At 26.9% G+C, this 13,449-nt stretch overlaps 3 protein-coding genes and 1 long non-coding RNA gene across 5 annotated transcripts; 3 read left to right on the top strand and 1 right to left on the bottom strand.

Annotated features, from left to right (window-relative positions):
- The first annotated feature begins 27 nt into the window (after positions 1-27).
- Positions 28-1,197, top strand: LOC139987797 (uncharacterized). Its single transcript, XR_011799937.1, has 2 exons — positions 28-674; positions 746-1,197. It is a non-coding gene; the product is annotated as an uncharacterized lncRNA (long non-coding RNA).
- Positions 1,198-2,786: 1,589 nt separating this feature from the next.
- Positions 2,787-6,055, bottom strand: Usp30 (ubiquitin specific protease 30). Its single transcript, XM_072004480.1, has 6 exons — positions 5,524-6,055; positions 5,285-5,443; positions 4,910-5,073; positions 4,309-4,719; positions 3,886-4,221; positions 2,787-3,810 (listed from the first exon to the last, which is right to left on the bottom strand). The coding sequence occupies exons 1-6, from the start codon at positions 5,621-5,623 to the stop codon at positions 3,562-3,564; spliced, it is 1,419 nt and encodes a 472-aa protein (XP_071860581.1). The 5' UTR covers positions 5,624-6,055; the 3' UTR covers positions 2,787-3,561.
- A 389-nt stretch (positions 6,056-6,444) lies between these two features.
- Positions 6,445-9,668, top strand: Dx (deltex E3 ubiquitin ligase). Of its 2 annotated transcripts, XM_072004476.1 has the most exons (7): positions 6,445-6,972; positions 7,409-7,601; positions 7,682-7,951; positions 8,035-8,323; positions 8,416-8,734; positions 8,826-9,181; positions 9,274-9,668. In XM_072004476.1, the coding sequence occupies exons 1-6, from the start codon at positions 6,803-6,805 to the stop codon at positions 9,178-9,180; spliced, it is 1,596 nt and encodes a 531-aa protein (XP_071860577.1). In that variant the 5' UTR covers positions 6,445-6,802; the 3' UTR covers position 9,181; positions 9,274-9,668. The 2 variants fall into 2 exon arrangements, with proteins under 2 accessions (XP_071860577.1, XP_071860576.1); XM_072004475.1 differs by having other exon boundaries at positions 6,446-6,972; positions 8,826-9,668.
- A 79-nt stretch (positions 9,669-9,747) lies between these two features.
- LOC139987795 (uncharacterized) lies at positions 9,748-13,017 on the top strand. Its single transcript, XM_072004490.1, has 6 exons — positions 9,748-10,198; positions 11,650-11,842; positions 11,910-12,049; positions 12,132-12,294; positions 12,378-12,632; positions 12,716-13,017. Exons 1-6 carry the CDS (start codon positions 10,119-10,121, stop codon positions 12,845-12,847), a joined length of 963 nt encoding a protein of 320 aa, XP_071860591.1. The 5' UTR covers positions 9,748-10,118; the 3' UTR covers positions 12,848-13,017.
- Positions 13,018-13,449: the final 432 nt, after the last annotated feature.

Genomic DNA, 13,449 nt, shown 5'->3' with positions numbered 1-13,449 from the left:
TGGTACATAGCGCCACCATAGGTTAACCGGTGTATTTTATTCCCCTTTCCCACTAATATCAATTCTCACTATTATTGTAATATATTATTGTACGAATGTTTTATACAAGTAAAGTTTACTGTTTAGTTCTAACTAGAGCTAAATATGTAATTTACGATAATCTGAGCAACAATTAAACAAATGCGACATTGAACAGGTACACAACCTTTATTCAACTTACAATAGCCTTGATATTTTTTGTTTTAATTTGCATATAATTATGTCTAAATTTCCACGAGATAAAGCATCGTGATTACCATTATAAATCAAACTAATAGGTCTGGAAGGATAGAAACTGAGCAATAGCAGTTTTATATGTTCTGTTCATTTCCCTAAAAACAATTTTATAGTGTACTGCAATAATATGAAACGTGATTGTTTTCAGATAATAATGAACATGTTTCTGCGTCATCTTCAACAATAGGAAAAATTCCCTAACCTGAATATTTTGCTATAAAATGCAATGACTCCCCTATAAATATCAAGGAAATACATAAGTTGAAAGAAGTTTCAAATATACTATTTACTTTACTTTTACACAATCCTATGGATATATCTTTCTATCTGAATATACTATTGTGATAAACAGAGTTTTATGGGAGATATTAATGAATAATCTAACTAAGCATGACTATGTAATATAAAATGTTAATGTTTAAGGATTAAAATCTTTATATATAATACTGAACATTATTTCTTATTGCAGTTGATAAGTATTGGTTCCCATATAATATACCAAAGAGTACAAATCCAAGAAAGAAGTAATAATCCAAAACTGTGTATGAGATAATTTTCTATGCCCATAACTCCACAATATACAAAAAAGAGTTTAGTCAATCTCAAAAGAAAACTACTCTCAACACAAAAGAAAATAAGACATTAAAACAATGAGTTGGATGCTTGAAAGAAAGTAGAGTTTTTAAAGGATATAGTGAAAGACCTAAGACAAGAAAAACTTTTACCCAATTTTGCATGCTATTATCTTTCCATGCATGAATATGCTTCATTACAATTATTCAACTGCATGTAGAGAAATAGAAACAATAGTAACTACAGCTGACTTAGAACTACGTGGATTCCTAAGAGAAGAATGCAAATAAAATTGTATCAAAATTAAGATTAGCTATGTATATATAAATTTTATTATTTCATTACATATATATTATTATTTATTTATTATTTATAAACATTACTATTTTCTTAATTTGCCTGCGAACTACATGTAAATTAATTGCTCACATCAGTGATGTATTAATTCTGTTTCATTGTACATAAAATATTTTTATATTGCTATATTTAATTCTACATTGTACTTCATATATTAGAATAACATTGTATTGATTTTGTTCAATTGTACGTAAAATATATCAATTCTATTCTACATATTTCTATTCTTCATATAGTAATATATTATGAATTATAAAAAAAACTAATAAATCTATTTTAATAATAGATGACTGAATTTAATTTAATTTAATGCTTCTCTTGAAACGTAAGAAACACATACCTATATCTTCTTTATCCATAAGAATAAAACAAATGACAAAAATGTTTGCAAATATTTTAAATTCACCTTGCCTTTTTGTGAACTTCATTAATTATTATTTCATATATTCATATTTTTTCATATTAAACTTGTATATTTATTTCACTAACACTATTATTTTAGTCTATATACATATAACTTTTTTAACTTCGCGCTATTTTTTCGTAATACATCGACGGCGCTGGCATATAAAGTCTTTTTCAATTTGTCTCAGTGTAACAGTTATACATGCATTAAGAAGAGAAAGGAACAGACAGAGAGAACTAGACCCAGGCTATATTTACATAATGGCGTTACACAACAGATTCAAACTTCTCGATTGAAGCGCCTTGCTGCGGACAAATCGACCAACATTACCAGGTCACAAAGAGTCTTACCCTACCAGGAAAGTTTGCACACCTGTATCTACGACCGAAACCGTGCCCATGCTGCATGCCGTTATGTCAATATGTCATAACGCCATACTTTAGCAATACATAACAGATCGATTCTCTTTATACTTATTTAACTCCACTCAACTTTTTAACATTTCATCTTTATTCCTATTGTAGCGAATCGAAAATTCATGTATATACTTATTGTACAAAGTACCATATAATTATTTACATACATATATGTATAGAATTTTTCTAAATGAAAATTTTATTAGGCAAAGTTAAAATATTTTTAAAATAGTAATAGTGCACTACATGGTACAGTAGTTGCTCTGGATGTAAGGGCATTTGAAAAATTTCAGAATTATCTGCAATTTTAAAAATTGAACTACATATTTTTATTTATACATCGATCAATGCGTTTCTAAATCTCTAGACAAAAATATTAAGTTATTGGGTGAGAAAACGATTGGATTGAAAGCTATTTGAACTTCAATTTTGCAAGATTATTTTTTCTATTTTCTTATGAAATTGAAATCTGAATATTTAAGATTTAGTATCTTCTATTGCCTTATCTTCAACCATATAATAAAAGTTTATATTTTAAAATAAATTTAAAATAAAATAAATATAATCAGCCACTGTGATGGATATTATTGTAATTTTTTTATTTAATCTTCTGGATTCAGAATGGCTATAAGGCACAGGTATTAATTTAAAACCTGCATGCTTGACTTATGGGCAGTTGTACGCCTGTTCCAGAGTGGGTTCTCCAAAACATTTGTGCTTCAGATGGAGAAATAAAGAATCTTATTAATAAACAAGCGTTAACGTAACATTGCAATTTAATTAGTATAAAAACATAATTGTACTTTTATTTAACAGTAGATTAGAGTTAGGTATAATACAAAGGATTGAGTTAAATGATACAAGGGTATGAAACTTATCACTGTTCAAGTTATTGAAAATCTCAACTTATTACTTTTTCATTGCACGAAAATGTATTTCATTTAAAGTACATATCCAGAATTAAACTTTCAAACTCCAGATGTAGAAAATAATAGTATAAGTTCATATATAAAAACGATTGATTAATTTGGCACAGTTTGATTTTGTTTCACTATTACAATGCAATCTATCAAGCAAGTAATGCAATCCTCTATAAACTATAATTATAGTATTCTACATACACAATATCCTATGATGCTACCCTTAAATGTCGACTATTTTGTTTTGTTGTACATAAATTATTAAGTAGGTATAATTTTTAAAAATTTGTTTAAAATTTTGCACTATTTCATTCAATCAGAAAATCATAAGCAAAAAATATTTTTTTGTTTTTTATGTACCATTGTATGAAAATAAAGTGATACAGAAAACGTGAAATCTACTAAATAAAAAATTCACATAAATATAAATATTTGTTCTCTTTGTTTAACGAATAATTTGAAGTAATTTAAACTGTTTTGCAATAGGAACATAAAAGCTACTATTAAACACATTCAGTCTCTTAAATTCCATTATAATTATTATATCATTTCAATATACTGAGTCATCATTCCTAAATTTCTTGCGGTTACTAAAATTGATTACTAACTATTCTTATATGCTATTAATACGCTCGTAAAAGAGAAGATATGGTGTGGCACATAAAACTTCAATCAAGGATATGCTCTCAACTACATTATCCGAAGTATACAACCACTGATTGGCTTTATTTCCTCGTCTATAACAAACAAAATGCCCAGAATCAACAGGTCCGCGATGTTCTACAATCGCACGCAATTGATACTTATGTTTATCTTGTAGTGTTGTTCGATTAGTAAGTAACATTGTTGCTTCAGGATCACCCTATCAATTCATATTTCATATTAAATTTGTGACTAGCAAACATATATATTTGATACATTATATTGTATATCATACCCGTGCGTTTCGCTTTTTTGTTTCTATAAAAGTATAAGGATCTAAAGTTAGTACTTCAGGAAATTTTACTGGATCATCTCTCTTAATCGGTATTCCTGAAGAGCTCCATGTGGTTCTTGATATATGTAAACATAAACATTTAGGGAGTTTGCCTAGAGTTAAGGTTTTAGTAGCTAAACAACGCATTCCGCATCCGTCACATGAAACGTCTTGGACAATTTCACTGGTTACAAAACGCGTTAATAATTCTTCCAATGTGTGATATGATTTAATATGTGGACCCAAAGGAGGCAAAGGTAAAGAAACTGTTTCAAGTTTGTCATAATGTACTGCAGACTACAAAAGATATTCTTATTTGTTTTTTTATAATTAAATATGTTGTACTAAAGTAAAGTAAAATTCTAATTAAAATAAAAGACTAACCTTCCATTTACAGCAACTGCATTGCAATTGACTAGTTAATAAGCCAGAAAATGGATGTACTACTATCGATATTGGTGGAGCAATAGAAAATGATATAGCACATAAGGAGTTCCACGGTTTAAAAGATTCTTTATTTTCCTCAACTCCAATATTCTCTGAAAGTAGTTCTGAAGACCTAGCAAGGATTATACCTGGCTTATTATATGCCATAGGAATACTTGATATGGACGTCGTCGAAGATATTACATGACTGTTGCAATTTCTATCAAAACCATTTGGAATGTTAGGACTTTTGTTAGCTGATACAATATCATTACAAGATACACTTCTAAATGATAAAGGATCGCCCAATTTCTTTGTATCTGTTATCATTATTGTACTTTGTGGTAAAGCATCAGACAAACAACCTTTCTGAAATCATTTGTTGTAGATATATTTAACTTGTTATTTAGTCTTTTTACTTTAAAGATTTAAAAATATGTCATATAAATTTGAAAGTTTTCTCAAACTACTTAATATATTATGTGGTATACCAAACAATAATGTATTTTTAACAATTCAATATAACTTTAGTTTGATAACTTTTAGTTTGTAAGCATACCCTATTTCCATGTTGAATTTCTGCTTGTAACGCACTGAGAACTACATGAAATAGCTCATGTACATCCTGATGACCAGGTGCAAATTTCCATTGACTACCAAGTGAAGAAATTATTTCAATTGGTGTTACATCACCATATAAATCTTCCGTATATCCATTGATTTCTAATCCAAAAAAGTTTATGATATTATACATTCCATAATAATATATATATTATTCATAGTATTTGAATTAATAAATCTTTAAATTTAGTAAATTAAATTTAATGAATTAAAAATCCTTACTATAATTTATTTTTTAATAAAATATCAGTCATCATTTTTATAGTAAAGAATTAATAAAATTAAGAACATTTTGTTAAAATTAGCAACATACTTTCAAAAACAGATAATGAAGTCGAAATGAAATTAACTTTCCCATTTGCTTCATATTGTTTCTTTAACCATCCAATAAAAATTGGACAAGCTGCCAAAGCTTGCAAAAGAGAATTCAAAAAGCAAGTGTATCCTAAATTATTGATTCCAATAACTGTTCCTAAAAGGATACATAAATTATAATATATAATATCTTTTTCCTGGACAATTGTAAGAAATTAAATATATTTCACACTATACCTTTTTTTCGAGGTTTAGGAGATGGACCCCATATAACAAATACTGCAATGGCTATTGCAAATCCTACACTGGCAAATACAGCAACTTTTTCTACATCCATATTCTTGGAATGTTCGTTGAAATTAGAAATTTCTTGAAAAACTGCAAAAGCTAACCTACACGTTACTTCAGAGAACAAACATATCCATTAACACATATGCATATCTTTCTCAAGTTATTAATCTTTCGTAATACGAATAATTAATTTCTCAGTATTTTCATAATTCGTTTAAAGTTTATTACAGCAAGTTGTAAGTTGCATTTACGAGAATAATTTAATCATGCTTTGAACAACCGTTACACAATAATAATATGATTCATGAAAGAAATATGATTCATTTATTATATACAAGTTTATGTGTTACTCTCGATTGTATTGATTTGAAATTAATGTCTTCTTCATAAAAAATCACAGTTTTATAAATCATAAACGATATAATTGTATACACACGAGGCTCTGACCAAACATTCGTTTGACATCATGAATACACATAATACATATATATGCAAGTAGATATAGATTTTTATGAAGACTATATAAATGTTAACAATAAAAATTTTTTCTAGATTCATAGAAGTAATATTGTATAATATTGTAAGTAATAAAGTATTATTATAAGATATCATTAAAGATAAATGAGACAATAAATAATATGTGTGTGTGTGTGTGTGTGTGTGTGTGTGTGTGTGTGTGTGTGTGTAAATGTTTTAAACTATTATGATGACTTTAATTAAAAATAGTAAGATATATGATTCAAAGTATCCTAAACCAACTTTTATAACATTTACGTAAATTTAAGTAACAAAAATTTTTAAATACGATTATTCAAAGTCGATCATCGATATTGCGATTATTCGATGCTTAAAATTGCGCGTACTTCAGGCGATGTTATTCGCCTTATATTCGTTATTCATTAATCGTTAATTTATTACAAACAAGATAATATGAAGTATGGAATAGAATTTATTTGATATAATTCTTTCAGTAGATAAATCGTTATTCGTTATTAAATTCATTATTACAGTTCATTTGTATATTTTGATATTGTAATTTAGATTACAATATGAATGGTGTGATATACATGAATTTATATTTGTATGTACATATGCGTTGACGCGTGTGTTTGTGTAGTGAGATAAATTAGGCTGAATGCAAAAAAATTGAAAATGTTCTCACGTTTTGACTGCGCAAATATGTGTTGCGCGTGCATGTGAGATTCTTCAGTAAATTTTTAAGAAAATGAACGCCCAGGCGCAAGAACATGGTCATGCTGTTGTTGTGTGGGAGTGGGAAAATCGTCACGGACGTTGGAGACCTTATAGTCCTGCGGTGTCGCAACATCTTGAGAGAGCACATTGCAAAAAATTAACTCGGGTCTTCCTGAATGATGCAGATCCTAGTTTGGATAGGTTTGAATTTAATATATGTAACCAAAGATTCTGATATACCCAAGTCCGCTTGAAAACTTTCTTATTTTTCTACAAATATAAATAAAACATGTTTAAGTCAAAGTTTGTGTCAGGAAAAGATTATAAAAAACAAAAAGTATAAAGCATAAAAGAAATATAATTTCATTTAGTTTTATATTTCAAGATATTGATAATTGATAATGGTAACATAAATAACTTAACATTATAATTATTCATATGACTATTATTGAAATTGAAAAAGAACTAAGTTAGAAACATTTTATACTTAAGTTTATATAATATTATAATTTTAGTATATATATATGATAATGTTTTGAATATCAATGTATACATATAATAAACTTTTATCTTTATTTATATACAAAAAAACATTTATTTGTATACACAAAAAATGTATTTCTATTGCTTTAAATAGGTACTATATAAATTTAAAAACTAAAACACAATGTAGTGAGGATGGAAATGAAACGCATAATATTAGAAGAAAATTTTATCTTCCAAGTTCACCAGCTGGTAAAGGAGCTAAATGGGAGTGGGCTGGAGATACAGATGATTGGCATACATATGATATGGAAGTGCAATGCTTGATAGAAGAAGCATGGGCAAGAGTAAATAAGAATATTATGAAGAAAAATAAAAATTGTAAATTAATCATAATTATAAAAATTGTATTAATTTTTTATTTTAGGGTGATAAAACTATTGATGTGTCTAAGACTTATTTAGGTTTTCCTTATATCATAAATTTTTGTAATTTGACTCAAGTTCGTTGTTGCACTGGATATGTAAGATCGATACGACGTATTCAGCAAGCTCCTTATCCTTTAGTCAAAGTTGCTTTAGAAGAATTACAAGCTATTTCTGAAATAAAAGCGACATCTGCAATTGTTAAAAATTTAACTACAAAAATCACACATAAAAAGTCATCTGCTGGAAATACAAAAAAGAACAATAAAAAGGTAAAAAAGATCAGTTGTTACTAATATTATAAACATGATATTATATTATCATTATATGATGATAATTCTACATATGTTATTAGAGCAAAAGTGGAGATACCGGTCCATCAAACATAGCTCGTGTTATTTTGAGTAATTTTAATATATTTAGTAACAAACATGGAGTAGAAAATAATAATTCAATTACAAGTATCGAATCTGGACAAAAAAGAAAAACTTGGGATAGTGCATTGGATGTAGATTCTAGTAGTACAAAAAGTGGACGAAGGCCAAGCGTTGATACAGTTTCTACATATTTGAGTCATGAAAATCCAATAGATTTATTAGACAGCAGTGTAGGAAGTGATGATGCTTTCAAAGATGCCATTTTGAGTAATTTATCATACTTCTTTTAATTTACTTTTACCCTTATCATACCTTCTCATAGTTTTATATAACATATTACATGAATTTACTTTGTTTAGGTGTAGATACTGAATCTGATGTTATTTCTCAATATGTGAAAGTAGTAGAAAGTGATAATTGCGATTCTTGTCCTGTCTGTCTGGGTACGCCAGAGCCACTAACAGTAGAGTTAACTCGCTGTAAACATAGATTACATTTAGCATGTTTGAATGCAATGCTTAGTTGTCAACAACCTCCTATGTATATACAGTGCCCTGTTTGTCGTTTAATTTACGGTGAAAAAAGAGGAAATCAACCTCCCGGAACTATGAATTGGACAAGAATACTCCGAGCGCTGCCTGGTTTTCCGAATACAAATACAATTCAGATAACCTATGAGTAAGTAGATTAGGGACTTTGTCCAGCAATTACAGATCACCCAATATATTTGAGAAATAACTATTTCATTTAAATAAATGCTCAATTTCAGTATTCCATCAGGAATTCAAGGAAATGAACATCCCAATCCTGGTCAAGCTTATTACGCTGTAGGTTTTCCACGTATATGTTACCTTCCAGATAATAATTTAGGTCGTAGAGTTTTAAGATTGCTACAAATTGCTTTTGAACGAAAACTTATATTTACAATCGGACGATCGATAACTACTGGAAGAGAAGATGTAGTAACATGGAATGAAATTCATCATAAGACTGAACTGGGACCATCAACAACTGGTCATGGTTATCCTGATAAAAGTTACCTCGAAAGAACATTAGCTGAACTAGCAGCTCAGGGCGTAACAGATGGGCAATCATCACCTACATTGTATCAGGAATTACAATGAAGTAATGGCTTCTATTTAATACATTATATGAGATCAAATTTTACAATTAATATTAAATATTCAGTATACTTATAATTTAATATAATGCCGTAGATTCCGCACTGTGTGTTCAGTTAATATCACTTTTTCTAAAGTAATCAAACGATGCAAAGGTAATAGTATTAAAAATTTATAATTTGTCCAAAGCCAATTTTAGTTTCTTATGTGTAACATAATTGTGATGCACATACACTGCGCAACGCGACAGACAATTACGTTATATTCATATTTTTAACTTTACTTGCTAGTTTATTTTTGTTTCATGTAATGATTAAAAAAAAAAAAGTAAATATTTATATATAAACATTAGTTTTTCTGTAATGTACTAAAGAAAAGAAATTATACGGATATATGAATATGAATCTCTATAAGAGATAAGTGTATTAAAATACGAATATACGGTTCATATGTATTCTAAAATAAGAAAAATACATATATTTTATATGGAATTGAATTGTGTAAAATTATATATTTATAAAAATTTCGTGACCTTTATAATTATATATTCTTATAATTTACTGCTATTCAATTTTAAATTACTATATGTTAACATTCATTCAAAGAAACAGATCGTTTTGTATTTTTTTTAGTAGTATACGATAGGTGGCGCGACTTTCAATCCAATAAAATGGCCGAAAATTGATTTTTCTACGCGGACGTGAGTTCTATAAAATTTTTTACATTCAAACACGAATGAACGCCGTATATATTGGGAAATGATAATGTTTTAAAAAAAAAAAAAAAAAAAAAACGAAGATTACATTGTTACGGATCGTGATCAATTGCATATACCTATTACGACAGAATACTAAAACGTGAAGAACTTATATGTTATACTACCTGGCGCAAAGACGTCCGGTAATTTCTAATGTCTTTTTGAAATAAGAATTCGCGCCTAAATGAGTGCTAAAGGCCAATACAATTGCGTTTTGTGTGACTCAAAATTAGAATCCAAGGAAGCTTTGCAGGAGCATTTTAGGTACTAAAAGAAACTATTCTATTTGATATGTTCATAACCAAGCAAGCAATTTCATAAAAGAAGGATATTTTTATACGTACAACCTATTTTTCCATCCTATTCCAATGCACATTCCGAAATAAAAACATTATAATAAATAAAAATATTTTTAAACACGTTAATGATAATATTCAGCTATATTACCGATAGAGTATTGTTCGCGCTATTTTTCCAATTGCTTGCGTTTTCTTTTTTGCTTTCGGTATAAAAGTGTTTTTATTATGATAATAATTATAATAATAACACAAGTTACAATGATGTAATTACAAATAATTATATAGAACATAGAATTAAACAAATTTTTACTAATTGTGATGAATTCTATTAGATTATTCATACATTTACTAAAATGTAACATTTTTCGGGAGAAACATTGTATGAATATATATAATTTGCTCTTTGTGTAAATACAATTTTAATTGGATTGATAGTAAATATTTGGAAAATATTTTAAATAATTGTTAGATTATTTAAAATTTAGTATAGTTATTATTTAATAACTAATAATGTAAGATGAGTCAACAATATATTTTATATGAAAAGTATATTTTATTTTGTTAATTATTATTTTGTTAATTATATTGTTAATTATAATTGTTAATTATACTTTCGTTTTCATCATCTAGAGATTAAAATAATATTTAAGTTTAGAACAATTTTATTATAATAATATTTAAAATTATATTTACTTTAAAATAATATACTTAATTTTAAATTTTGCATTTTCGTTTTTGCAGATTTTAATAGTTTTAGGCCGATAAAATTCATAAATATTTATTTCATTTAAAAATTATCTTGTATTTTATGATCAAATAAATATATAAGCAAAATGTAATACATGAAATATTACTATATTCTATATTTTATTCCATTAAATAGAAGTGAAATATATTTCACACATTAGTTTATGATACATTTACTTCTTCATGTCATTTTGTTAGTTGCATTGCAAAACGAATGTTAGCAAGTTAGAAAATTAACAGAAACAGTATTATCAAAGAATGTGAAGCTCCTTAAATCTATTTTTATTATAAAAAATGATTTATTAAGTAATTTAGACATTGGCTATATATTGGATTATATATTTTGCTTAACTATATTTTAGCTATTATTTATTACTAACAATTGAAATTTTATATTCATAAGGGAAAGATTTTTTTTTAATACTGTATTATTATAAGATAAATTTATACATGCATGTAGAAGAGGAAAAGAAATTGTTCAGTTTCCCTAAATTCTAGTATATAATTTTGATACAATACGTCAAATTTTGTTTTGTTCATAGATTTCCTAATAACTCATTACTAGAAAAAGAAGAAAACAAAATTAAAACAAGTTTTATTGAGTTTGTTATTGAAATGATGTTTTAGAAATAAAAAATTTAATTACATGTAAATATACTGTGTATATAGGAAACATGCCAACAAAGAAATAGATACTCGTGGTAAACCCGTCAAAAGAAGCAAAAACGATGATACCCAATGTGATGTATGTGGTCAAGCATTTGATTCAATTAGTGCAACAATACGACATAGATTTAAAGTCCACCCTAATTCACCAACAAAATTTTATTGTCATTATTGTGGGATGCAATTTCCTCTAAAAGTATGTTTCTATTTCTACATAATATATGTTTCTTCTTTAATTTTATGAACTATTCATTTTTTATTAGACACACAGGGATAATCATCAAGCATCGCATGATTCATCTGAAAGTGAGAGAAAAGAACAACATAAGAAATGTGAAGAATGTGATGTATTGTTTTATAATGAAAAAGCTTTAGATTATCATTATCGTTCTATACATAAAAGGTTGTAAACCTTTCCTATAATATTTTTGTATGATTTTTATTTTTAAATAATTTTAAATTGTATCTAATAATTTAATTTATAGGATGGTACATTTATTTCAACCAATAGCAACACCACCTCCTAGCAATAAAATCAAAGTAAATTCAATGAATGATGCTCTCAGCGTGTATTACTGCCATTTGTGTGGTGCTGAATATATTATAAAATTCAATTTGCAACGACACTTGGAAAGAGCTCATACTCAAGTAAAGCAATATAAATAAATATTAAATAAGCAAATTTTGTTACAGGTGCATTATATTTAACATTTTATCTTTATAATTAATAGGAAGAAAGAGAAGCTGTTCCAGAAGATTTAATAAAATGTACAGTATGCGCTGCTCTATTTTGCAGTAAAAGAGCATATGAAACTCATAACAGTTATCATCAACCAGATGATCTATATGTAACATCAGAAGAACAAAGGTTGCAAACTGTAACTAAAGTAGATCAAGATTTTGATATTAGGCGTGTCGAAGGAGTTGCTGACAAATATGTTCCAAAAATTAATACTACAAAAAGGCCTGCTAAAAATTGGCCAAAGGTATCAATTAAATTTATTTTTTCCACAATCATGTATATTGATTGAATTTACCAACACAATTAATGAAATTTATTATTTTATAGCTTAAGAGAACACAAGAGAATGTAGAAGTAAAACAAAAGGATTATTCTTCTTCAGATGATGAACCTGGTGCTACTAATGAATCCAGTGATTCAGAAAGTGATCTTCCATTAAAACAAAGGATTTGCAGCTAACGGAGGTCTCTTATTGTTTATAAAATACTTCAATATTTATATTTTTAAAATATTGAAACTATGTTAAAATGATCGTCATTGTAAAATTATCATGCAGATTTTATTTTTTATTTTGACATAAACATAACGTGATAATTTCTATATTAATATTTTTTAGATTGATATATATACTTATTTTTTCATTTGTTTAATTTGCCCTTTTAGCGCTATTTTGCTTTTCACGATATTAAATTAATAATTATAAATATATATATTATCCGCATTTATGTAGAATGTGTTCATGTTACTATATGAAACATTGATTTGTATATATGTATGTAGTTTGTATATCTCCATAAATATTTGTATATAATTTTATGCATATACATTTATATATTATAACATATATAACATAGTTGATGGAATAAATAGGATATAACAATATCAAAACCTACTTAAAAGAAATTGAAATATTATGAAATGATTATTATAAAATAATATGATAAATTTCGACTTAAATAATTGTTCTGACAAACTACATGTTTAAAATTTGTAAATAAGCAATATTTGAAATTAGAAAAAAATTTATTTTTAAATGCAAATATAATGTTTTTTCAGGTCAT

The sequence above is a fragment of the Bombus fervidus genome, chromosome 5 (assembly GCF_041682495.2).
Source record: "Bombus fervidus isolate BK054 chromosome 5, iyBomFerv1, whole genome shotgun sequence".
Classification (NCBI taxonomy): domain Eukaryota; kingdom Metazoa; phylum Arthropoda; class Insecta; order Hymenoptera; family Apidae; genus Bombus; species Bombus fervidus.
Note: the sequence above shows the minus strand (reverse complement) of the source record. Positions and strands in the feature narration are given on the sequence as shown.